The 26,775-nt window shown below is 37.1% G+C and overlaps 2 protein-coding genes across 3 annotated transcripts in view; both read right to left on the bottom strand.

The window, feature by feature from the left end:
• Positions 1-26,775, bottom strand: part of LOC123238230 (cytochrome P450 2C19-like) — a 406,797-nt gene that overhangs the window by 307,292 nt on the left and 72,730 nt on the right. The gene's annotated exons all lie outside the window — the stretch shown is intronic.
• LOC123238228 (cytochrome P450 2C19-like) lies at positions 809-26,775 on the bottom strand. 2 transcript variants are annotated; one of them, XM_044665705.1, is made up of 9 exons: positions 26,596-26,775; positions 18,019-18,181; positions 14,720-14,869; positions 12,346-12,506; positions 11,591-11,767; positions 7,453-7,594; positions 6,625-6,812; positions 2,518-2,659; positions 809-990 (listed from the first exon to the last, which is right to left on the bottom strand). In XM_044665705.1, the coding sequence occupies exons 1-9, from the start codon at positions 26,773-26,775 to the stop codon at positions 809-811; spliced, it is 1,485 nt and encodes a 494-aa protein (XP_044521640.1). The 2 variants fall into 2 exon arrangements, with proteins under 2 accessions (XP_044521640.1, XP_044521641.1); XM_044665706.1 differs by lacking the exon at positions 11,591-11,767.

The raw sequence follows: 26,775 nt of genomic DNA, 5'->3' as shown, positions 1-26,775 counted from the left end.
CGAGCATTTTTTTTTCATTTTCTTTTTTTATTGAACATTTTTTCATTGGTACTTGGGAGGACCTTTTAAATGCTTATAATAACCTGTGCATATAGCCAATCCTTAATTTGCAGACTCTGGGACAAAAAAAAAGAAAACTAGACTATTGTGTATATTTTGAAAGTATATCATGATGAGTAAATGAAAGAATCCCTTCCCAGTAGCATTTTATAGAGTGAGGGATTTGAGTTGGAAAAGTGTCAGGATGTCACTACACTAGATTTCTAGGGATAAAAGTATTGCTTCCAAAAACAATTGGAAGAATCATTAAGTGTTTCATCTGTGGACAAAGAATCAGAAAATACTATGCGTGTTCTCTTCTTAATATGTTAACAGATTTTGTTCTTTATTAATAGTGAGAGCATAACAAGCAAGATTAAGATCATGTAATGAACTTTTGAAAAGTACTTTTATTCCAAGAGGAGGAGAATCTAAAGACGTTAATCAATTATAAAAACACAGTAGGTATATAATTCAATCTTAAATTGTTAGTACAGACAAAAAATAGTAAGGATGTCATAGAGATATGGCATATGAATTGTTATTGGAAGGACAGGTATGATTTCAACCAATGTAGTTAGGAAAAAGAAAGGAAATACTTCAGGAACAGGGAATCTCTGGGGAATGTGGCAGGAAAGCAAGTAATCTGCTTTAGCAAAAATCAAGGGAAATATTATTTTAGGCTAGAAAGGCATATTGAGCTGAAATCATAGAGAATTTTCATTGCCAGAAGGGAATAATGAATACCAGATGTTGTCCTTCACATGTTTTAGGAAGGTAGGAAGCAGAGCTGATAAGGGGGAGCTACTTTGGACAACCCAAGACCAACTGGATTGGTGTCGATCTCTTTTGGGTCAATAAGAGGTTTCAAAGTAAAATTCTGTACAATGGAAGTAGAAAACAGAAATAATTCCATTCGAGCCAAGCCCTCACCAAGGCACATCCGTTTTCCTGAAAGAGACAAATACAGAGATTTTATATTCTTAAACTCATAAATAATCTAGACTATTTCTTCTGATTTAGAGAGAGCCCACTAACACTCAGTAGCAATAGTTAAAAAGAAGTATATCCGTTCCTTTCCTCTCTGGTCCTTGGTGTTTTTGAAAAATGTTTTTCCTATACAGAGAAGGAAGACCCCTCTAGTATCCTCTCTCTAAATCAATCTTCCTGAGCCAGGGTAAGTCCTATTATTGATATTCAGAGGAAATGAATCTATGCCTAGAGAGAGAAAATAGTCACTCGTTTATAATCCCAAGGACTAGATTTATGGCTACCAAGATTAACTGCACTGGGGGAAAATGAGAAAAGTATGATAAAAGTTCTCTTTGGGTATTTCCTGCCATCATCTTTGACAGAAAACACCTCTGCAGTTGAGAGCACTCCCAACTCAGTGGCCATACAGCCACATATCTTAACTATTCAACCAAAACCCAAACTCAGATATTAGAACCATTGGAACATGGCATGATCTAGGGGGCTACAATGTCAGGGACTGTTAGCCACCTGCAAACCTTCACCTCTGGCAGCCACAAACTTGGCTGTCACTACCATGATGAGATAACAAGTTGGTCTCCTGAAGAATTGAAGGGCAAAGAACAAGAAAAATCATCATCTCTGATTCTGTGCCAATAGATCCTTATTAAGTGTATGTAAACTAAGAAGGGGTTTCCATACTTATTTGCCTTATTCAGGAATCACATTTCTACAAAACTGTAAACTCTAAGATTAGTCCTTGGGTATCCATGATAATAAACTATGGACCTTCAAGATGACTCCATCCTCTTCCTGGGCTTGATAACTTAGAAAATTGTACCATGCTGGCATAAAATCCTGGAAGACTTTACCTAAGGAGAAGGTCTTGCCGCCAACTTGGTGGCTTAGTGTACTGAGAGACAGGTATAGAGGCAGTAAATCCTAGGTTCAAATCTGGCCTCACACACTTCCATGCTGTGTGATGATGGACAAGTCACTTAACCCCAGTTCTAGCCCTTACCTTCTCTTCTGCCTTGAAACCAATATACAGAATTGATTCTAAGACAGAAGGTAAGGGTTTAAAAAAAAAGAGAGAAATAGATTTTGTTTCAGGGTGATTGTGAAGATACTCTTAATATTGGGAGTCTTATGTTGTGATTCAGGATTCAGAATACTGTGGCCATCTCATTTCTGTCTCTTTTGGAATGTCAGAAAAATACCCTGAACCCCAGTTGATTCGTTTGATGAATCATGACCCAGTGAGAACCAGAGATATCATATACTAGGGCCCTACCCAACTCCTTGCATTTAAAACTTGAAAGGACTAGAATGGCCATCTAGTTCAACCCTATCTTTTTACATATAAAGTAACTGAAACCCAGAGAAATTAAACAAGTTACCCAAGATAAAACAGATAATGGATGAGTATAAAAGCAAGGTTGAAACACAAGGCTTCTGAGCTATTGGCCTATCTTTGATGCACACATTTAGATAAACTTGTCTTGCCTGTTGAAAAAGGCATAAAATAGTCACTCTTCTTAAAGTTGCCACTTTCATCCAGGAAATGACCTGGGTCGAACTGATGAGGATTGGGGAATTCTTCATCATCATTCATAACAGAAGTCAGTAATGGCATTATGGTGGTACCCTGTAATGAGCAAAAACAAACAATTAGTAAATAAAAACTGTAGGATGTTTGAATGGAAAGAGAACTTAGAATTACCAACTATTCCAAAATCCTCATTTTAAGAACAGAAAGAGCCAATGGTATTTTTTTTAAATATGTGCTTATAGTAAGTCAGAAATTCAGTAATACTCTTATGAGAAATGAAACTGAATTTTGACACTTTGTGGGAGAGTACCAGTACCAGTAGGCAAAGGACACAAGCAGGCAAATCTGAGGTTAATAAAAGGAAAAACTTGGGATTAATAGAGTCATTAAATAAGGAACAAGCTTGCTGCTTAGATAATAAGTACACTAATCATGGATAAATTGAGTCACATGCCAGATGATCTCAAGAAGCAAAAATGAATTCTGACCTATGTCAAGATGTTGAAGAATAAAATAATGCCATACAGAGGAGTAAGGTAAGATCTAATAAACAAATTTACACCTCTTCTTGAGTAGGAGGGAACTAAATGTTCTGAGGAATAAATACTTGGCTTGTACACTAAAAAACAATAAAGTAGGTTCATTCTTTATTATCTAATAAGATATTGTCCAAGAAAGAGAGAATCTATGAAGGATGCTGAAAGAGTTATTTGCTGAAAATAACAAAAATAGATAGGTTGGCTAAATTCTCAGAGGCAAAATCAAAAATATAACAAAGAACCTCCTAAAACTTGTCAAAAGGGATGACAACAACTTACCTCTGATGATTTACGTGACAAAAAATATTTGCATAAAGAACCTGGGGAGCATTCCTAAAAGTTTTGACATTTAGAAAAAAAATTAATAACTTTAGGAGAACAGGTGCTATTTTCATTATATTTGTAATTTGAAGCAAAGAATGCTTGGTAGCATGAGATCCTTAATGAGAATAAGCCTGGAAGATGATACCTTATTTAAACAAACAGGATAGAAAAAAGGGGGGAGGATAGTGTATATTAAGAAGATATATTCATGTAAGGCTATTGGGGAAGCACAGGAAAGACAAATGATGAGAACCATCTGAGGCCTGAGGAACAGAGGCAACATTAAGAGGGGGCAGAAATAAAAAATCAACTAGAAATAGAGAAAACAGATGATAAAGCCTGATAGTCAGACATGACATAGCATTGATGAAAGACTTCAACTATGCTTGAGTTTCCTTTCTCTTAAACACAGAGGGGCTCTTCATTCTTTGACTTTTCTTGATAATTTCATCCTGCAAATGAAGAGGAACCAGCATGAGGGAATTCTTTAATTGATCCAATCCTCACCAGCTGAGTGGAACTAGGATCTATATATGTGAGTAGAGATTATATGCCATTTCCTGAATGCCTTGAAGAACCCCTGCAATACAACACTCTTTTTCCAGGGAGATGATGCTGTCTTCCAGAGCATGCTGTTCGACTTGGCATACCTTCTATACACACCATGGATGGTTAGGATGGGAACTTTCTGGGAAAGTGAGCAGTCCATCTTCAAATTTATAAAAGATGCAACTAAAAGGTCCAATGGTTAGAGTACTAGACCTGGAGTCAGTAAGACCTGATCCAGCCTCAAAAACTGACTAGCTGTGTGACTCAAATCATCTCACCTCTCTCAGATTTAGTTTCTTCATTGGTAAAATGAGAATAATAAGAGAACTTTCCTCCCAAGGTTGTTAGGCTAGAAAGAGACAATATTTAAAAAGCACTTTACAAACCTTAATGTTAGTTATTATTATTATAACAATGACAAAAGTTAATTTCTTTAAAAAAAAACAAGAAAAAGAATTCTGATGGTAGAAGAAAAAAGAGCATTCTCTAAAAGTGCCGATATGGATAGGGTAGCCAAGTACTACAGTGGAGAGGTTGCTAGCCCTGAAGTCAGGGAGGTATTAGTAGAAGTTCTCAACCTGACATTTATTAACCAAGTGACCCTGGTAAGGCAGCTGGTTTCCCTAAGACTTAATTTTCTCATCTGTAAAATGGAAATAATAATACCATATGCTCTTAAAGGATTTTTGTGAAGATTGAACAAGATGAGAAATGTAAAGCAAACCTCCAAGTACTTTATGTATAATAACTATTTTTACTACAAGGAGTTCACTAACCAACTTAGATCTCTAAAAGATGAGGATGAGTTAGAGAAGCATGTAACAATCATGTAAGAATGATAGAAGTGATAAAGCCCAGAATGAACAGAGCCTGGTGAGATTAACAAAGAGCAATGAGAAGAGATTTTTAAAAACTATATCATTAAGGGGCGTCCTGGTGATCCAGTGGATGCCAGGTAATAAGAGAAGATATGTAGAGATCTATTTATCATCTCCAGATAATCTGATAAAGACAGCTTAGTTGATAAGAATGTAACAGGACACAGGAGACAATCTTGACTGTTAACTCATAGCTGCTTCTCCGAAGTGCCATTGAGTCACAAGTTTATCAAATATGAAAATTCAAACTCCCTTTCACCCACAAGCACAGAGAGAGTTTTACAGCCTTGTAGACATTGCAATTAGTTTAGACAACACTCAGACAGAAACTACAAGGTAAAGATAAGAACCACGTTGGACCTTCAGCTATGTGATTATCACCAAGCTAAGTCTAAGAATACTTTTCTCAGGGGCAAAATGCCCCTGCTAAACTAAGGTTTTGGCCTTGGGTTGCCAAGCAGCTGTATTTCTGACCAAAGGGGAAGAATTTTAACTTCTTGACTAATGGATTGCTAAGAGCCTAAAGCTTTCCAATATGGAAAGTTGTGGATTAGAAAAGGAGTCAAAAGAGGAATCTCAGATTTGTATCTATATGAGACTATTTCTCTTATTGGCTTCCCACAAAGATACATAACTTCTTAATTTTTATTTTGCTTCTAGATCTTTTCCCTGATGAAGAGAATGATCTTTAAATTGATCTTTTAAAATGATCTTTATCCTTTTTAGGATAGGATTAATAACATGGCTAATAGCAATTTAATACTTCAGATAAGAAAAGGAGAAAATAAGAAAGATTCTTCTACATACATATCCAAGAAAATTAAAGCAAAAAAAGTTATAACTCAATTTGTACTGAGAGTCTAGAATGGATTTCTAAAGAGATAATTAATGTAGATAAGGGATAAATAAGGAAATTATTCTAGATAACAAATAGTGATCACAAAAATCTAAAGTGACATCATCCTTATTTTTTTGTGTATGACCATGAATATACTGGTAAATCAGGAGAATACTACAGATGGTCTTTACCTACACAAAGACTAGACTATCATTCACTTAGGTAGATTTAAAACTGATTGAACATATTGAAAGGGTGATTTAAAGTTCAATGGCAATTTGGAAGTAGGTATTCCATACACTGATCTCATTAGATCACAAATGCATATTTCATTTTTCTAGGTGTCATATTTAAAGAAATGACATTGAAGAGCTAGAGCTCACTCAGGGAAGAGCAACCAACTGGAAAAAATATCGTCTATATCATATGAGGATGGGTTGAAGGAATGGGGGATGTTTAGACAAGAGGACAAAAAGTATACTAAGATAGGCAACATAAGAGGTGATTTCAAGTATTTTATATATTTACATATTTATTACTAGAAACAAAGAGTAAATGGTTTTTTTTTGTTCCAGACTACAAAACCAGGAGTAATAAATTAACTTTACAAAACATCAAACTGGGGCTTAATGTAAGAAAAAATAATTCTCTCAAATTAGGGTTGTCTAAGATTAGAATGAGATGTCATAGTGGTTCCTCCCATTGAAAGTATAAAAGCAAATGTTGGATGATAGCCAGTCAGGCATATTGTGGATGGAATTCTTTTTCAGATTGAGTGAGCAATATGACTACGGAAAGCACCCTAGACTCTGAAATTCTGTGACTACTTCTGAGGGATATGGGTTGGAAGAAAGTTGTTTCTAACTCTAAGATTCTATAATTTCAGAGAGAGAAAGTATAAAATCTTGGGTTATAGTGAGAAATACTTCTGACCTTGGGGATAAGATACTGTCTGAATTGAGTATCTTGTGAAACTGCATGGGGCACACCAGTGGGTAATAGGTCAACATATCGCTGTATCTCATGGACCACAGCATTGGTGTAAGGCATCTTGTTTCTGTCCTCCATGCAAGGACTTCGACTTCGGCCAATCACACGTTCTATTTCCTCATGCATTTTTTCTGTCAAAATATGAATAAAAATTGAATTTAAAAGTAAGGACAAAAACATTCCGTCTCCAGTGTTTTCTCTAATTTTCATTAAAACTACATTGACAAATAATACAATTGACCCTCACATTATCCTAGGTAAAGAGATAAAGAGAGAGAGAGAAACAACTATAATAAAAAGTCCATTGTAGTCTCCTTAGCCACCTGAGAATCCTTTGAGGTACCTATATCCCATAACCTAAAAATATACTCAAATTGTCCTGAGAAAAATACAGGTCAAGCAGCACTTGGTTAAGGAAATGATGAAGGATTTCAACCTGACACTGTTTTCAGAACTCAATGTGAGCAAACAATTCACTAAGTCCAAGTACTTCTCTCCTTGGCTATAAAAGTGAAAGAGAATCCAGGTGTGCCAGCTCCTCCTACAGTCAGGCAGCTATAAAGAACTACCAAACCTTAAGCATTCATTTCTTTCAAGTTCTGACACTGGGCTAGTGGGCTAGAAGAAGACACAAACCTGGACATGTAATTATTTAAATATGTTAAAATGAAGACAGAAAAGTTTCCAAGGAAAGTCTCAAAAAGACTAGGAACCCCTCTCATGCTGACTAAATTATGTATTGTGTTATTGCCTACATTAGTTATATGATACCTATTATCTCAGGGTGTTTCAGAAGAATCAAGAGACCAAATCTCAAGGTGGTGCTTGTTGATTCTGTTCCTGCACGAAAGAGAACATTTACCGTCCAGATCAAGTTTTCAATGGTAAATTCAGATTGTGGATGTTGCTTTTCCTAGGAAAAATTTGGTACAATTAAATAAAAACATAAGGGTAGTCAGAAGGTGCAGAAGAAAATGTGATAGATTTGTAGGTAAATGCCCATAGTATGAATCCAGCTCTGATTTTGACTTTTTGGTAAGTCATTTAATCTCTTTTATTTTTAAGATCTTTTATTTTCTCTATTTCATATAATAACAATTTTCCACATACATTTTCTGAAATTATAAGATCTAAATTATTTCCCATCCTACATTCCTTCCCCTCATCAGAGATGGTAAGCAATTTGATCTCAGTAATACATGTATTATCACATAACAAATACTTCAATATTTGTCATTCTTAAATGAAAATATTCATGTAAAACCAAAACCCTCTAATAACACCATAAATAAACTAATGTGAAAAAGCATATGCTTTCATCTGCATTCCAACTCTAGAGAAGTCCTTTCTCTGGAGGTGGATAGCATTCTTTGTTATAAGTTCTTCAGAATAGTTTTGGGTCATTATTTGCTGAGAGTAACTAAATCTTTTACAGTAGGTTTTCATAAAATATTGCTTTTACTGGGGATAGTGTCCTGGTTCTGCTTGTTTTACTTTGCATCAGTTCATGTACGTCTTTCCAACTCTTTCTGAAATCATCCAGCTAATCTTTTCTTATACCACAATAGCATCCCATCACCATCACATACCACAATTTGTTCAGCCATTTTCCAATGAATGGACATCCCCTTGATTTGTAACTTTTTGCCAGCACAAAAAAAGTCTTGGGGATACACACCTAGTAGAGGTATAACTGGATCAAAGTATCTCCACAATTTTATAAAGCTTTGGACATAGTTCCAAACTGCCCTACAGAATGAATGGATTCGATCACAACTCCACCAACAATATATTTACTCTCTTTATGTTTCAGTTTCCCCATTTGTAAAATGAGAGAGTTGAATTCAACAACTTCCCAGCTCTCTTTTTTGCTCTCAATCCATGGTCCCATAAATAAATTAGTTTTGAGCAACATGGATCAACTTAGAACAAAAAGCTATAATCATCAAGCCATCTCCATGTGGGAGAGAGACAGAGAAAGAAAGAAGAAAGAGACAGAGACTAAGAAACAGAGATTAAAAGAGAGAAAGAAGAGAAAGAGATAGAGAGACAAGGAGAGAAATAAAAAAATAAAATGACAAAGAGAGATACTGGCTTCATCATTTCATTGGCATATAGAATTTCCATAAAGAAGTTTTCTTCCTGCAAATATAAGTCAGCACCTTCTCTGAAACATATAGTGTCAAGAGAACTGCCCAAGGCACTATGAGATTAAGTGACTTGCCCAGGAGCACAGGTTCATTTTGTATCTAAGATGAGCCTTGAACTCAGTTTTGCCAGGCTCTGATGCAAGTTCTCTGTCTCATCCCTTCGGCCCAAGGTAATCAGCAAAATTCCTGAGTGGATCCCAAACCACAATAGAATCAAAATATAGTAGTAAAATAAAGTGTAGTTGTTGTACCCAACTTTTAATACCTAACCCAGGTTCGATCATGGCCAGAGGAAGAACCACACTGACAATGCAATATGCAAGAAGAGGCTCATTCTTTACTAGCAATAATAGCTAGGGTCGCTAGGCAGAGAGGCATGCCTGAACGACCCCTTGGAATTCTCAGCCAAGAGTTTATATAGAAATGTTTGGGGAAGGGGGTTGGTACATACATAATTATCAAGGTAGTGTCAGGGACAGGTGGTCAGGAAGCATCTGGGGAGGGGGGTTTCAGGGTCAGGGGGCTGGAAGCATTTGGCAAACATACATTAAATAGGCAAATATTGTAAAGCAGGCAAACATAGACAAACATTCCTCAAGACATCAGATAAGATAGCTTCAGTTTTAGGTTTATGATAGGGGGAGATAAGGAAGACTGTGCTGGGAAACCTTGGGGGCTGGGGGTAGCTTGCCCAGGCCAGAAATAGTTCAGTAGACTGCCAGACTGATTTTTAAATCCAACATAGTAAAATAAAGAAACAATATGACAAAGATAATGTTAATTTGTTTTCTTATACAGTATGAGGCCCACAGAGATATATTTCTTTTTTATTTGACACAAATATACTACATCATACTATCTTTCAGAACAGAGAGAGAGAGAGAGAAAGATACATCTATGCACTGTATCAAGAATACCTATTCAAATGAACAAGCAGCAAGATGGCACAGTGGATAGAATGCCAGGTCTGGAGTCACATCTTTCTGAATTCAAATTCATTCTCAGACACTTACTAGCTATGTGACCCTGAGTAAGTCACTCAACTCTATTTGCCTCAAGCTCCTCATCTGACAAATGAACTGGAGAAGGAAATGGAAAACTACTCAACTATCTTTGCCAAAAAAAAAAAAAAAAAAAAAAACAAATGGGTTCACAAAATGTCAGACAGGAATGAAACGGTTGAACAACAAATACACAGACCCAATGTAAATGTAAGCTATTGTGTTTTCCTCCTGATTTACTAAACTAATAAATCCAGTTATTCTATAAAAGTTTGGTGAGATTAATAGGATTTATTAGTTTAGCAAATGAGGAAGGACTTACACTTTTATTTTATTTATTTGTTATATTTATTTTATTTACACTTAATGTATAAATACTAATTTATATCAATGGGTTCCATGTATACTTTCCCATTTTGTCCTTATCAGAATACTTTAATATAAGTAGTATAATGTTATAGTCGTTTTACTAATGAGGAAATTGAAAAGCTATATTTGTTCTTGACAATGAAATGTTTTATTAAGGATAAACTATTACTGAGGTCAGAAATTGAATATATGACAAATATCCAATGGACTAAAGATATGCAAAATAAATACAAGGGAGGACCAGGCATAATTAGTACCAGTGCTAAAGACATAATTCAAGTTTTAGTCACCTAGGACCTACTTCTATTGTGGGTGATGAAGGGGGGAAAGAATATGGCATTCTTAAGACTCTCATACCTGAAATAACTAGAGAACAATCTGGACTAAGCATTTGCCCTCCCTTATGTTCCCTTATCCACTAATCGATGGGAATTTGTGGGAAAATACATCCTTGTGCCTATAGATTCAGGAAAGGAGAATTTTACTTTTTAATTGTTTTTGCCAAGTTACAAAAAAAAAATTTTCTTTGAATAAAATTATCTTCTTTTTGGTCTGTTAAGAAAACTGAAAGTGGTGACCTCAGAGGACATTTCATTCCTTTATGTGGATCATTGATCTATTCCAGGGTGTCCACTATGATATCTTTTACCTTCTATCATGATTATGGGATTTCAAGACTCTAGTTACTCCATGCAAATTACATTACTATGTTTTAAATTTGTTTCTCATTCGGTTAATTTTTTTTTTGTTCTATCTAACTTTTCAATGATTTCTTCTTCCCTTTGATTTTGCTCTTTGTTGTTTGTGGAAGAGATGGAAATTGAAAAGTCTCTCACTCTACATTCATAACTGTAAAACCCACTATCCTCTCTCAAGAACCTATCATAACAGCATCTCCATTCCAATTCAACTGCTTATATTAAGTCTCCCCATAATCCACTGGCTTTTCAGAATGCTAAAATGTCCTGCCCAGGCCTTAATGCCTAGTACCTCCTTCATTTTCCAGACCAAAACTTAATTATTCCAGGAGGAAATCTTATGTTAGCCCTCCCAAAATGTTATCCTTATTGCTAATTACAAATTCCTTAGTCACTTAAATCTTCAACTTGTAATCTATTTTGTCTTTCCTTAAACATACTTGATAATTGCCCTTTTGTCCTTTCATGTGCTTCCTTCTTTCTGTTGGATTAGAAATTCCTTCATGGCTAGGACTCCATCTTCTAATTCTTTTATCTCCCACATTTAATATTCTACACACACTATACTTAGAATATGATCTTTTACTTCTCAATGTTTGTGAATGGGACTGTCACTTCGAAAAACAGCCTCTAATACACAAACCATTTAACCCATAAGAACTGAGATTCATACCTACTACTCACAATGTACCTGCTCAATTTTCATCAGGAAATAGTCAATGAAGTCCCGAGGATGATTGTGGTCTAGTGTCCTTTGGTGTTCCTTCACTTCTTCCAAAATAAATTTATACATTGAACGAAAAATTTCAAATACTTTGTGATGAGATCCAGGGAGATAATGAACTAGAGATGGAAAAGAATTGTAGACCTAAAAAAAATTATATCGTATTTTTTTTAGAACATGATTTGTATTCCTTTTGGATTGTGTTCAGAAGAGGACTGAATAAGGGTGAAACAAATGCAGAAGCAAAGTAATGACTTTTTTCATCATTTCCTATACAAACTCCATAAAAATATTTCAGTATTCTGTTCCTTGCTTACCTGGGACTACCTTGGCCTTGATTCTCAATTCTTACTTCCTACAAAAATTTCTTGACCTTTTCTCATCATGTCATCTAAGAATACTGCCTACTGCCTTGTAGAAATAAGTAGCTCATGGGCTAAGGTAATCCAAACTCAGGTGCTCAAGGGGAAAGTCAGCTTCTCTGAAATAGCTTGCATTTTTAACATTCAGTATCTGTGACCATTGGTTCCCTCAAATCAGAGCACATGAGGGTGATTTTCTCTGACTTTTAGTCCCTGTCAATGTAAGAAAAATATAAAGACAGTCCAAGATCCCACTATTTACCTCCCAATGGAATGCATGATGAATCTAGCCTAGCAGTTGGTCCTTTGAAAAAAAGAAAAAGTATCCTGAGCCCCAGGAGGACAGAATCCTAGACTTACCTTAATCCATGTGGAACTCAAAATCTTGAACTCTGAATCTATAAGCTCAATTAAATGAAGAAATTTCTGGTCCTTATATTCAAAATGTTTCTGGAAAACGACAGAGCAGATTACATTGCAAGGAGCACTGCGAAGAATGAACATGGGATCACATGGTAATCCTAAAAATTCATAAAGAAAGACAGAAAAAGAGAGAGGGAAAAACTTTAACATTATGAATTAAAGGGGAGGCTCACCTGCCTTTAGGTATGACCCTACTATTCTACACTCCTATCTAGTTTACATTCTAGTCAATACTTTCATTGGCATAGCCAACTTTAAAATAAACCATCTTTAGGAAGACTCTGATGCGATCTGCCTAAGAATCTTAAGTGCAAATAGTGTAATATTCATTTTATAGATGCAGTTATTGAAACTCAAGAAAGTTGGCTGATTTGCCCATGGGTACACAAGAAGGGATATTCAACACAAAATCTCCCCTGGATAAAAACCAGTGTTCTTCGCACCCTATCAGCCTTCTTCCTATTATTAAATTCTTATTAATCACTTCACTCACCAAAGGTTTTGCTTTCACACTTCCTTATTTCTATTTTTAAATTATATCTAGTTCTATTTTGATCCCACACAATAGAATAGAAGTCTTCCATCCCAAAAGCTCTTAGGTTTGGGGCCCTGGGCTATCTAAGGAAAGATGATGTTAAGCTGGTGATGTTAGGTTACCTTAACTGGCACATATTAACTCCTGTCTTTCATTCAAAGAGCCCTAGTACTAGAGCTGTGCTGGCCTATATGCTCTATGAATCCTTAGTAACTGCCTTGAAGTTAGTGGATGGTCAACGTCTTCCCCACAGAAGTGGCATCTCTAGATAATGTCTGTAAGACCTGGACTAGGACTAGTGGTCTGGAGGTTGCTGTCATTCCTATGGCCCTCAGGCTCATATCCCTATTAGTAGTAGTTAGTCATCAATTATTGCTAGTGTTGAGAAGAAAGGTGGACTCCTCCACAATGATTTACCCCCCTCTGATAACTGTGAGGAATAGACTACAAGGGAAGTGGGGGATATGGCTATTCCTAAAATCTTGGGCTAAGGATCCTGGGCTATCTCCATCACAGTCTGAGGGGAGGTGTCATCAAGTTGGAGGCTATTTTAAAGAGAGTCAAGGATAAAATCTTGAAGATAAGCACATATAGAGAATTGAAGGTGAGTGGTGACTCACCAAAAAATTACTCAGAAGTAAAAGTTAAGCAGGTTGAAGAATCATTAGTGAATTGTATCATAGAAGCAAGGGAGGACAATCAATAAATCAGTCAGTATTTACTAAATTCTTACTGTGTGCACAACTCTGTACTTCTTCTTCGTAGGTGGCTAGTGGAGTTCAGAGAAGAAGAGTGCTTTAGGAAAATCACAGCTTTGTGATTGGGGGGGGGGGGGGAAAGCCCCAGGTAGGGAAACCAAATGGAAAACTATTGCATTAGTCTAGTCTAAGGAGAGAAAGACTTAAAGCCAGCGTGAATAGAAGTGAAAAGATATATGTGAGTGATGTGGGGAGATAGAAATGTCAAGATTAACTGCCATTTAGTTAAGTGGGAAAGTTACAGTGAAGAGCTGAGGACAATGTTAAGGTTGGGAACCTGCGTGACTGGATGGATGATGCCCTTCCATAGCAATAGAGAAGTCTGGAAGATGAGTGGGTTTGGAGGGGAAAATAACAAGTTCTATTTTTGAGTTGATTTTGAGATATCTATGCAATACCCAAAATGCAATATTCTACTATTTCATAACATGGTGATAGAAAAGCTGAGACTGAGGCAGGTTCTACCAAGCTGATTCTATAACTTCAATTGTAGTAACTTCCAAGTCCACTACCCAAAGATTGGTTTAGCCAAGTACAATGAGCTTCATCAGGAGGATAGCCACTGGGCAATAAATTCTTTGTCCATAGCAACTTTTGAAAGAAAGAGGAAAACTAAAAGGTCACTTAGTCCAACATGGATCCCTCTTGTATCCCTACTGAGTGGGGGCAAAAACTGAGGGCACTTTTCAGAGTTGCAGCCAAAACCCAGGATACCTGAGGAGAGCAGCACTCTGAACTCAACAACACCACTTTCCCCTCTGCAGTTCAAAATTAATCCCTTAGTAGAGCTATACTTCTTCCTCATCTCTGCTCTCAGCCATCTTGATCCTTCAGGCTTCTGGGAATGTCCACAGAGTTTTGGACATAGCCACGGGATGGATCTGAATGTTTAAATATATACAAGGTAGTTTCAAATTATATATAGTAGATTCCTTGGACCAACCTCAGTCTGCACAGGTTACCAGGGATATGATGGATTATTCTAAGGTCAGTGATAACAATGTAAAGAAATACCAACCTTTGGTTTTCTTTAACTCCTCCACAAGGAACTTTGCCTCTTCTTGGATTCGCTCCTCAATACTCCTCTTTCCCATCCCCAAATTCCTCAGGGTCATGAGGGACAATCGCCGAAGTTGCTTCCATCTCTCTCCATTGCTTACACCAACTCCTGTTAAGGGAGTCAGGAAGAAAAGCAGCTTTAGCCTCCAACATGTTCGTCATATTTACAAAGTCCAAGGGCCCTTCACCTACATCTTTTGTTCTAGGAGAAGAAAATGAAGTGAGGGATATGTCAGTTAGCTTTCTCCTCTATCAACACTGTTCTCTGCCCCATCCCACAAGCCATTCTGCCTTCATCCAACACAGTTACAAATACATTGAGTGGTCCTATACCCACATCCTTGTCCTGGAGATTAAGTGGCCACAAAGAGGAAGCCAGAACCAATACATATTCTTGAGGCTCTGAATGATAGCAGAATAAGTTCTCTGCATCATTTGACCAAGGAAACTAAAGGATTATAATGCCTTTTCAGGCTATATTTTGCTCCTATTCTTCATACTTCACACAGAGACCAGAGTTAGAGTCCCTGTTTCATGTATTTTTATGGGTTATAAGAGGTATGCTTAATTAGAAAGTTACATGTTTGATTTCACTAGCAAACCCTGTGTCAGGTGGCTTCTCTTAGTTTTGTATTTTCTTTTTCTTAGGGAAAGGTACTATGTTGTGTTATTTTTTTATAAGGAAATGATTGTTGAGTAAAAATATATATATATACCAATTAAACAAAAAATGTGCTTAATTTAAACCATGGCAAATGTATACACATACTTTTGTGACATACACATAATATACACAAACAAAAAATATGTCATATCCCTTTTTCCCTGAATATATCACACTTTATAACCCCATTTGAGATTTTCTTGGCAAATATATTGGAGTGGTTTAACATTTCCTCCTCTAGCTTATTTTACAAATGAGGAAACTGAGGCCAACAGGATTGAGAGACTTGCCCAGGGTCACAAAGCTAATAAGTGTCTGAAGCCAGGTTTAAATTCAGCAAGATGTCTCTTCCTTACTCCAGGTTCTAACCCTTTACCCACTGTGCCATCTGGCTGCCCTCTTATAACTGCCCCTATATTGGGAAACATTTTATTGGTTATAAACTTATTTCCATAGGACCTTTATCTGGAGCAAATTCTCTACCTTCTGCTTCAAAATATTTCATAAGGGAGGCCTTTGAACAAGAAATAATGAATATTCCTTGGAATGGAGTATAATTCATTTTAGTTTCCTTAGAAACCTCTCTGAAAAAAAAAGAAGACAACTCTATGAGGCCTCTTAGGATCTTTTACAAACTTAAGACCAAGGGTGTTACAGACTGCTATGGTTTTCTAGTTCTTCAGACATGAGCTCATATTTGTCAATGGGAGAGGGCTGCTGTTATCAAGGCCATATTCTACTTACCCTTCCTTATCTTTGTGGAGTTGTGGGGATAGAGAGTGAAAGGAGAAACCGTACCCTACAAAACTATTCCTTCCTACCATAAATCTGTAAAATAGTCATTTTTACTCTAAGAACTCTGTAGATTCTCCAATAAATTGCTTTTCCTCTCCCTTTCATCAGTGCCAATCTGGCAGATGTTGTTCAATAGCACATCCTCCTGATTTTATAACACAGCTATTTATGCAGCCCCTACTCTGCCTTATTTCTACTGAGGATTCAAATGCCCTTTCTTTTTTTTTTCTAAACCTTTACCTTCCATCTTAGAATCAATACTGGGTATTGGTTCTAAGGCAGAAATATGGTAAGGGGTAGGTAATGGGGGTTAAGTGACTTGCCCATCAAATGACCTTTCAGTCACTCAGGTTCACAACCTCAATGGGATCCTTGATTCCTTACATTCCCTCACCCCTCACAACTAATCAATTGCCTAGTCAATTCCATTTCTATATCAGCTTTCATAACTGTTCCCTTTTCTTCATTCATGTATGTGAGAACAGACCATCACTGTTTTGCCTGGAATACCCAGTCTTGACTTTGTCTTACCTCTAGACGTCAATGATTTTGAAAGAGAGAAATGAAGTAGATGACTGGGCAACTCTGCCTCACTTACATCCAATTCTTGCACAAGCAAAGACATCACATTATGTCACTGGTTCTCTTCAAAAAGCAAGGACCAACAATTGAAAAAACCCTGAAATTTTACAATATTCCTGCCTCTATACCCTACTCTCTCCAATTCATCCTTCTTGCAACTACAAAAGGGATTTTCCTAAAGCAATGATGGCAACCTATGGCACAGGTGCCAAAAGTGGCACTCAGAGTGCTCTCTGTGGTCATGCAGCTGCCTTCTTCCCTGAGTTTGTTACTAGAAAAACAGAAGGACTCTGGTGGAGCTGCTCCCTTTCCCCTCTCCAGCATGCCTGGTGACATTTTTCACTTCATGCACCCATTTGCCCAGTAGCCCAATGGGAGCTCACAGGAGATAAAGTGAGTAGCTCATAAGTGGCAGAGCTAGATGAAAATAGAGAGATCCAGCTACTCCTTTGAACTGAGGATATTCCTCACTTTACCTGCCCCTCTGCCCAACAGATCAATGAGAGTGATTTCTCCCTCCCCTGTGTGGGGTAAGGGGAAGCAAGGCTAACAGGGCATGCCTGGTGCTCCGTATATGGGACAGGCAAGGCACTGGGTCTCTGGGGAGGCAGACACAGCACTTGGTTTGGTGGGTGGGGTTGGGGCAGGGCCCTGCATTCCATCTCTAAAAGGTTTGCTATCACTGATCTAAAGTGATAAGCTGAACATATACATTAGTGTAGGTACTAGACTTAGGAGCTTTGGATTCCTGGCTAGAAAGAAGAAACTGGAAAATGAACTGGAATAATATATCTTGAAAGGTAAAAGTCACACCTGAGGAGTGAAAAATTACAGGAACTTTTAAAGGCCACATAGATAAGAAACCTAGATCTCTCTTCTCCCTCTAGGATTACTACACCCCACCATCATTCTTTTTCTCTTTCTTTATTTCATTTTTTCTTCCTATCTTTTACTGTCTCTTCTCCTTCTCTCTCTTTTTAGTTTAGTTTTAGTTTCTTTCTTCCTACTTTAGCTGGCTGTTACATGACATGAAACTATGCAATTGCAACCCTAGAGAAAGGACAAATGTCTTCTATACCACTCATGTCTTCTATGTTACTCAATAGATGCCACTGCTTTGGAGGATTTGGTTTGGAAGTGGGTCTATTTCCACCAATTCCTTGGAATACTCTTCCATTCTCTATTCTCTTCTTACTCTATGTTAAGCAGAAACTTACCTAATCCATTGTTAACGAATTCAAAAATTGGCATAGATGCTCTGTTAGAGAAGTTGTCTCCCTGATCAATCAGAGCTTCCTTTATTGCCTTGTATCCATGTAACACAACAACACGCTCTAAACCCAATTGCAGACTGAATACTGGGCCATATTCTTTTGCTAGCTGTGAAAGGAGATGTGAGAAGTAGAGAGGTCAATACTGAGTTTGATGAAGACAGCTTGAAATACAATTGCTGACCTGATTAAAGAAGTTCTCAAGCCATTATCAAAACATTTCTGACATTTACAACAGAGAATATTCAACATATATACCCAAACGAAAGGATTGATTGACTCAACATGGAATCTGGAAACCCCCAAATTTGTAGCCTATTAAGATCTACTGACACAACCATCCACCCCCAAGTTTAGTTAGCTGGAAGATAAAGACCTAAAGTTTGATCTTGTTACTTGAGTTTCCCCCTGAGGGAAAAGCCTAACTTTAGGAGTCTCAGACTAATAATACACCCTAAAGTAGTTTAAGTAGAGATAGTTAATCCCATCAGGTTTTAAGTATCTCTTTTTGTCCCTGTGATTTCTCCCCTTGGGATTGAATCTTTCCCTTTTGTGTCCATTGTAAGGCTTCAGCCTCTCACTGTTATTCCTGTCTAAGACTCCTCACATTTTCTTTATTACATTGTAAAGTCAATCAACTATACTCTTCATCCTTAGTCCTCCCTTTCCCTAAAATGGTGAATAAGTCCCCAAATTCTTTTGTTCCTTGGTGTTGTCATCTCCCTCAGTGGTACTCTCAGAAGTTTAGTGATCAGAGCTGCCAGAGTCTGGGGACTCTGCATGGGTTTATTGTGCTCAGCTCTGTGAGGAGGTATAATTATACCACTAAACTCCTTTCTTTAATTAACGTGTGATTTTTCTGACTATTTAATAGTTCTGTGTTTTTTCAAGTTAAAAAATAACTAGCTAAAAAGTCTAAAATTTTATTCTTTGCCTTGGGCTAGCAGACAGAGCCATGGCTAATGAAGCATGTTTTATGACTTCAGTGTAGTTTCCCCAATCTTTCAGAGGAGTTGAGCTGATGTTTCATAAGCTCATAGGGGCATAGTAGATACAACAATGAACCTGGGATCCAGAAGACCTGGGGCAAAATCCACTCCCAGATACTTAACAGTTATGCAACCTCAAGCAAGTCACTTGAACTCTATGTGTCTCAGTTTCTTTATCTGTAAGATAAGGATAAAAATAGTGATGACCTTGGTTTATGGAATTTTTTTACCTTTGTCCCTGGGGAACTTGCCTTCAGAGAACTTCAAGACTGACCTTTGTTTTAGGCTGAACAATGGATCATTAAACATCCATTAAGCACCCTGAATGGCAGGGATAGAAATACCTCAAGTACCCTTTTTATCTTCTCTAGCCTCAGGCTACAGTCTCTTTCCCAAGCCTGCTTGTAATCAGTCAGTGTATGTTTCCTCTCCTTCATTCCCCAGAGTGTGTATAGGACACCAAGTTATTTGGCTCATTGGAAAATTCTCTTTGTAGGTACATTTTTCTGAAGACAGTGTTCTCAGAGTGCCAGAGTCTGATTCTGTATAGTGGCTGGTCAGAGAATTGTCTTCCTTGTTCTGATTAAAACTTGTCCTTTCTAACTACTTTGGTGGTTCTGTGTTTTTCAAGGTTGACATATTTGGAGGCCCCATCAGGATTTGCACTTATTACTGCCTAAACCACCTGCTAAAGTGACTCCAGACATGTGGCACCCAAGGAACCCATTGAGTTCCAGGCCAGACTCAACTTACAAGTTGGCTAGATAAGTGAAACTCTTGGACAATGTCAACTGTGTTTTTGGGAACCACAAGTTAAAGTTCCTGTTTCCTGAGAACTCACCCTGAGGGAAGTCCCAGAATCACCCATTTCAGATTGATCAATGGATGTTAAAATATTTAATGATCTCAGCTCAGGTGGGGCTAGTAGACAATCAAATATTAAGTACCCTTTTAGTCTTAAAAGTTTACCCCATTGTATCAGAGATCCTTCCCAAGAAGACCAAGCCTGTACAGGAACCATGCTTTCAGTATTCATGGTAGTAAATCACTTTCTGATCCCCCAGGCTCTGGCTACAGTCTCTTTCCCAAGCTTGCTTACAATCTTTCAGTTTAGGTTTGATATCCTGAGATCCCCCAAAGGTATTTAAGTTCCTCAAGTTCTATTATTCTTTGGAGAGTCATCTGGGGAGGTGATCCTTGTCCCCAGAGCCCCAGGGTTTCTTGGAGCCTGTCTCTGTGATAGCAGCCAATTATTGGACCTATCCCTTTCCTGATTAAAGACTTGGTTTTTTCTGATTACTTTAGCAGTTCTGTGTTTTTTTCCAAGTTAACAACAATGAACTCTTGCATTTGGGAGAACTTTTGTATTTTGTATTTTGTATTTGTATTTTGTAAAGGGGAGCAGTTGAACTAGGGGCAATCACAGCAATTGTCTGTCCCAGCAAGTCCCATGGAGGGGACTGCTGCCCAAAATGCCCTCAAATGATGGACCAGAGCTGTAGGTATTTGGACTGTAAGGTGTTTAGACTGTAGGTATTTAGACTTATAGGTGTTGAGATAATTAGCAAAAGTTGCCTAACTGACACTAAGCATTTTTTTCAGCTAAAAATGGGTTTCAGTTCAACCTGGAGTTGCAATCTTCACACTTTATGTATGTATGTATGTTTGTGTGAGTGAAACAAGGCAGCTCTGTGTCTCTTCCCCACTCTTACCCTACAGTAAGTAGGAGCTGGGATGTTATGGTACAGATGAGGGTTGAAATAGCAGAGCAAAAGAATCTATTTGGATGATTGAATAAAGCTTTGAATGGAAGTTGAGCTGGAGGTTTGAAGCCTGCGTTATTAAACCCAGTGTCTTTAAGTTTTGATAACTGTTTTGGACCAATTAAAAAGGAAGAAAGTTCCTCATGGCATGAAATGCTATAAGATTTTTTTAATAATGGTTATGAATTTTTTTGTAAAAAGGCTTCTCATAAAAGCTTGAGAACTTAAGTTCTGGATTTGTTCTGAATTTTGTCTACATTGTATTTCTAATGTATAATTTAGGTGAAGATTTCTCTATGATAACCTCAAAAGTTTATTGTTTATATGTTAGCCAATAATGTCTGAAGTTAACTAACTATTGATTCCCCCAAAAGCTGAAAATACAGAAACTTGTGGTCTGGATATCAGAGTCTCTAGCAGGAGCAAAAGGAAAGGTCCAGGATTCATAACTTTATATTTTAGTGTTTTCCTTTACAGTGTTTGGCATGGTAAATATGGAAAATATTGTATATTGACAGCAGTTAATTTTTTTAATGATAACAGTAATGAGATGCATTTTATTCTAGGTATTAACTCTTGATTTGAATGCTATATTTTCACATTTTTGTTGGGCTATTACTTATTCTGTCTAGAGAACATAAGGCTTCTCCAATTAACATGTATGTATTCTGGAGTATAACAAAGTTCATTTACAGATCTGATGGGTTATTGCAAATGGAGAAGAAAAAATTAGGAAAATATTTTATGATTAAAAGAACCTGAGCACTTAAATAGAACCGAAACTTTGAAGTTTCTCTTCAAAGCTGGCTTTTGCCTTAGACCACTGATTCCCAAAGTGGGTGCTACCAACCCCTGGTGGGTGCTGCAGCAATCCAAGGGAGAGGTGATGGCCACACTTTTTTTGTATTACATTCTATTCTGAGTTCAATAAATAGTTTCATAATTTCCAGAGGGTGATAAGTAATATTTTTCCTGGAAAGGGGGTGGTAGGCCAAAAAAGTTTGGGAATCATTACCTTAGACCAAAAGTGAGATGTTAAGGGTGTAGCTGATTCAAATGCAATCTTTTCTTGGAGCCACAGATGAGAATGGAATAAAAAAGTAAGAAAAGGGGATGAACAGCTATTATAATTTAAGTACTCTATTCTGATTTAAAGGTAATCTTAAACTTTTCCTTAATAATCCTGGTAAGTCTACATATTTTGTGGGAATCCTTTTCTGAAGAGAAAAGGCCATGCACTATAGTTTAATTTTTGGAGTTTTTAATGTAAATTTCCAGAGTGCAACCATTACATAGAACATTTCTTTGTCTTTAAAGATTATTAAACCCTGTTGAATGCCTTTTTGTGGTAGATTCCCTTTATTCTTCCTCTGTAAGTCAAGAAAACTGATTTTATTCAGTCTCCACAATTAAGTATTATTTTTCTCTGAAGGATGAAGTCACTGCACAGGTTGTTATTGAAAAGGATTTTCCCACCTGGGAATTCCCCAGTGACATCCTACACTCCTTGAATGTGGTCAAAGTTATTAAAAATCTATTATGATTAAATTTGCTAGATTTCTTGTTGATCTTTTGTTCTGTTGCAGAGAATTCATTCAGAATCCCTAGAGACCTAACTATTATCTCAATCATTTCCTAGGGAGCTAAAACCTAGATAAGGTTTTTCTACAGCGTGAACCAGAAGTCCATCTAACACATCTCTACAAGTAATCATATAGCCAAAATGGGAAGGACTTTGCCAAGTTCCAAAAGACAACTGAACTGGGCAAAGTATCCTTTTTGCCCTCCCTTTCATTCATTGACTTAGCTTTTTTCACTAAACCAGATAACAGAAGCTAGCATTTTTATTTTCCCCTGGAAATTCTAATACTATTTACCCTGAGCAAAGCCCCTTTTAAGATTGGCAATTATTTTAACCTGAGAACTACAAAAATCATAAAGGAAAAAGCTTAACCTCACATCTAACTAAAGTGGGAAAATTTAAACTCAGTTGTGTTTTATTTTGTTATAAAATTAAATTAATATCTGTTGATTTGAATATTACAACAAATTTTTCCAGAGTCCTTTTTTAAGTTTGTGTAAATTATCATGTATTCAATATCTACATAAAATTTCAGAATGTAATTATTTCCTAATCTGATATCAAGAGAATTCAAGAAAGGATAATAGAGCCTGATAGGTTTTTTATGGATATAATTGTTAACAGGAAGTAGTTATATTCAACCCTAAACATGATTGGAGACAACTGCTATTTGAAGTTAAAATATATGGGAATGTAATTGGAAGGACTGCTATGGAGAAAATTGGTTGGTGAAGAAGCCCTATGGGATATGCTCTGGTAACTGCAGATATAGTTCTGGATCCTGAGAAAGGTGAGAGGATACTTAGCTGGATTCCCTAGAAAGAAACTTCAGTTTTATACCTGGCAAGGTTCTATTATAGAGCTGTGCATCATTGCAAACTTATACCTGGCATTAATACTCCAAATTAGAGAAACATTTCTCCCTTATTTTAGTTATTTCCCTCTTTTCTCCTGTTATGGCAAGTTATCTCTAATCATGAAAGGCAAATCGGCAAAAGCTAAAATAATATAGGAGTTGAAGATACAGGAATGTAGAAATTTTAGACATTCAAACCATCAAGCAGATGACTGCTGAGTTTTAGTCATCAGTTGGAACAAATACCTATGATCTTCTGGTCCCATACAGAAATCCATTCATTGGGATGTGTTTTCATGTAACATTTTTAGCATAGAGAGAGGAAATGTGTCCTAAAATTGCATGAGTTAAAAGAATCTAAAATAATTTTTAATATGAGTGAAACATCTAATTCATTTAAGCATGGTTAGGATTATTAAATAAGCAACTAAATTGAATTGAAAAGATGTCTTAGGTCCTCAGCATCTTATTCTCTAAAAGGGAGAAATGAAACTATTGAATTTAGGGGAAGTGAGAAGTATTTTGATGGGGGTTAGTGGGAGGAAGGTTACAGGCTTCCCCTAGACAGCCCAAAACCCCAGATTGTGTGTCAGTCAGTGTACATAAAAGATTCAGTTTTTTCCTTGCTTTCCTGCATTGTTAGGGAAGGTGACTTTGATCTAAGATGAAGATCGACCATGGCCTTTCCCCTCATTCTTGATGAGCACAGATAGTCACTTCTCAGCTCACTCCCAATAAGCATCTATTTGATATCCCAGATATCTGATCATCCTCTAAACTGAACAGTTCACCACCTTTTGACTTTGAGGCATAGGACATAACCACATAACCCATCTCAGGTTCCAAAGACCCAGTAACATGCCATCATCATCTCATCTCTAGGCCCATAGGCCTTGTTGTCAAAAGGGTATAAAAAGCCCAGAGCACATCTTCTCTAGAGGCAGTATTCCACCTGCTCTGCCTCCCTTAGCCACTCAACTTAACCATTTGACTTATATTGAAATTCATAAATCTCTTTTATTTTTAAGCTAGCTATTAGAGTCTGTCATTCTTAACAAGGGCAACCTGTCCAGATCCAGGGTTTTGCCTTAAAGCTCTCCCACAAAATTTTACTTTTTAAATTTAATTTTAATTTTGATAATTTTTGAATGTTAATTTTAAAATTGTTTTGAAACTGAAATAGCCATGGAAACATCCTTAAAATTGTTTGGGGTTTATAATAAGATTCAATTATAATTTCATTTAGTATTAGCTGGCATTTTATTTCTTTTCCACAAATGATGAGTAGGGCAATTTCCAGGTTTACAAATCTTGATAAACCTGTGATGTCAATTTTTTACTTTTATATTTCTATAGTTTGTATCTATTTGAGTGTAAATACAGGTATGTATCTATTTTTACTATACAATTACTTTGGTAGGTAGAGTATGGCAAATTATATTTTCTGAACAAGTTTGATCAAAATATATATAGTTGTACTTGGTATAAACTGATTTTAACAGAAATAATAAGATGTTAAAAACTAGCTAATCTTGTTTAAAGTACCAGTGTCAAATAATTTTTAAGGACTGATAATATTTCAATCAGGCCAAAATTACTGAATGTCTGCTGTGACTGACAACATAATTTAATCCTATATCAATCAGCTCCTATTGGAGAACTTGGTATTAGATTTCTTATGTTTTCTTTTCTAGCAATAAAACTCTTCCAATAAGACTTCTACAAAAGAATGATATTGAAGCCTACATCCATACCCATAGGACTTGGTAGACTTTGGGAAATTACATAGTTCTCATCATTAAGATTTTGCTGTGTCAACGTGGAATCTAGAGACCCCAAACTTGTGGCCTAGTGAGATATGATGAACCCCAAGTTTTAGGAATAGCTTGTAAGTTGGGATCCCCAAAGGTTGTGCATTCTCCCTGTTCCTGTGAGAATCCATCCTGAAGGGAATCTCAGGCTAGCTGTTTCAGACTGAATAATGGACCCTAGAGTAAAAGCTAAGTGACTCTTTAGCACAATAGGCAGCCTGTCAGTCTTGTAAGCTAAAGGTCCCGAGTTTGATCCCTGAAAGGATGATGTGGTACAATGGGAGAAGTTTCTAAGGCAAAAGAATCATTTAGCCACATGCCAATTGCCCATACTTATGCCCCTCCTCTCCTACCTTTAGTAGCAGAGAGTCAGATTGAAGGGTTCCAGTTATAAACAAATCATGAAAGTATTAGAGATGTATTCAAAAGATGACTAATGAACAAAGTGCTCATGGAGCAGTCAGGCTCATTCTTACCTGAGTACCTGGCTCTATTATTGTGACCATCTGTTCCTTTTCCTTGTCATTATTTTGTTAAAACTTCTGATGTACCCACTGTTTGATGGACATCCTGCAACCCCCCATTCCTTCAATCCCCAATAAAATCAGTTCAGCTCAGTCACTCTCTATGACCATCTGAGGAGGAAGAGCTGACCTGCTTACATGCTGAGACCACACTAAGGTTTTATATTCCTTCTCTCTCTCTCTCTCTCTCTCTCTCTCTCTCTCTCTGTCTCTCTGTTCCTTCTATGTCTCATTCTCTCTAGTCTATAAGCCTAACCTATTACTTTCTAGCTTCCAGCCTCCCCACACAAGAATTATATGTATGAGCTGGATCTCTACACAGATTCTCTTGGGCACAATGATTTTTGTCCTTTTCTTTTTGGTCTATAGTAAAATTGCTCTGACCAAAAATGAGCTTGGTTTGTAGAACCCCCTAATTTACTTTTGTCCCTTGGGAACTTGCCTTCAGAGTACTTCCAGACTTACCTTTCTCTTAGGCTGAACAATGGATCATTAACATCCATTAAGCACCCTGAATAGCAGTGATCTTCTCTAGCCTCAGGCTACAGCCTCTTTCCCAAGCCTGATTGTAACCAGTCAGTGTGTGTTTCCTGTCCTTCATTCCCCAGAGTGTGTATAGGACCCCAAGTTCTTCAACCCTCTGGAAAATTATCTTTGGAGGTACATTTTTCTGAAGACAGTGTTCCCAGAGTACGAGAGATTGACTCTGTGTAGTGGCTGGTCAGAGGGTTGTCTTCCTTGTCCTGATTAAAGACTTGTTCTTTCTAAATACTTTGGTGGTTCTATGTTTTTCAAGGTTGACATATTTGGAGGCCACAATGAGATTTCTAGTTGTTGCTGCCTAAGCCACCTGCTAAATGGGGCATTAGAAACCAACAAGGCATTTTACCCACCTTCTCTAACATTAGAATGATCTGCTTGAAGAATGTCTCCCAAAACACACTGACTGCCACTAGAATGAGGAATGAACCCAACAGAAGAGAGAGATGCTTACTTACCATGCAAAGAGATTCAGAGATATTTTTCAGGTTCAGCTGCAATAAATTACCAATAATGGGAAGAGGAACAGGACCAGGGGGAAGCTTTCCTTTTCCAAGGCCTTTTTTCCATACCAAAATGAGAAGAAGACATGAGATACAAAGCAGTAGTCCAAGAACACTGACCACAGATGGATCCAT

The sequence above is a fragment of the Gracilinanus agilis genome, chromosome 2 (genome assembly GCF_016433145.1).
Source record: "Gracilinanus agilis isolate LMUSP501 chromosome 2, AgileGrace, whole genome shotgun sequence".
In the NCBI taxonomy this organism is placed as follows: domain Eukaryota; kingdom Metazoa; phylum Chordata; class Mammalia; order Didelphimorphia; family Didelphidae; genus Gracilinanus; species Gracilinanus agilis.
This window is presented reverse-complemented; position numbering and strand designations above follow the sequence as displayed.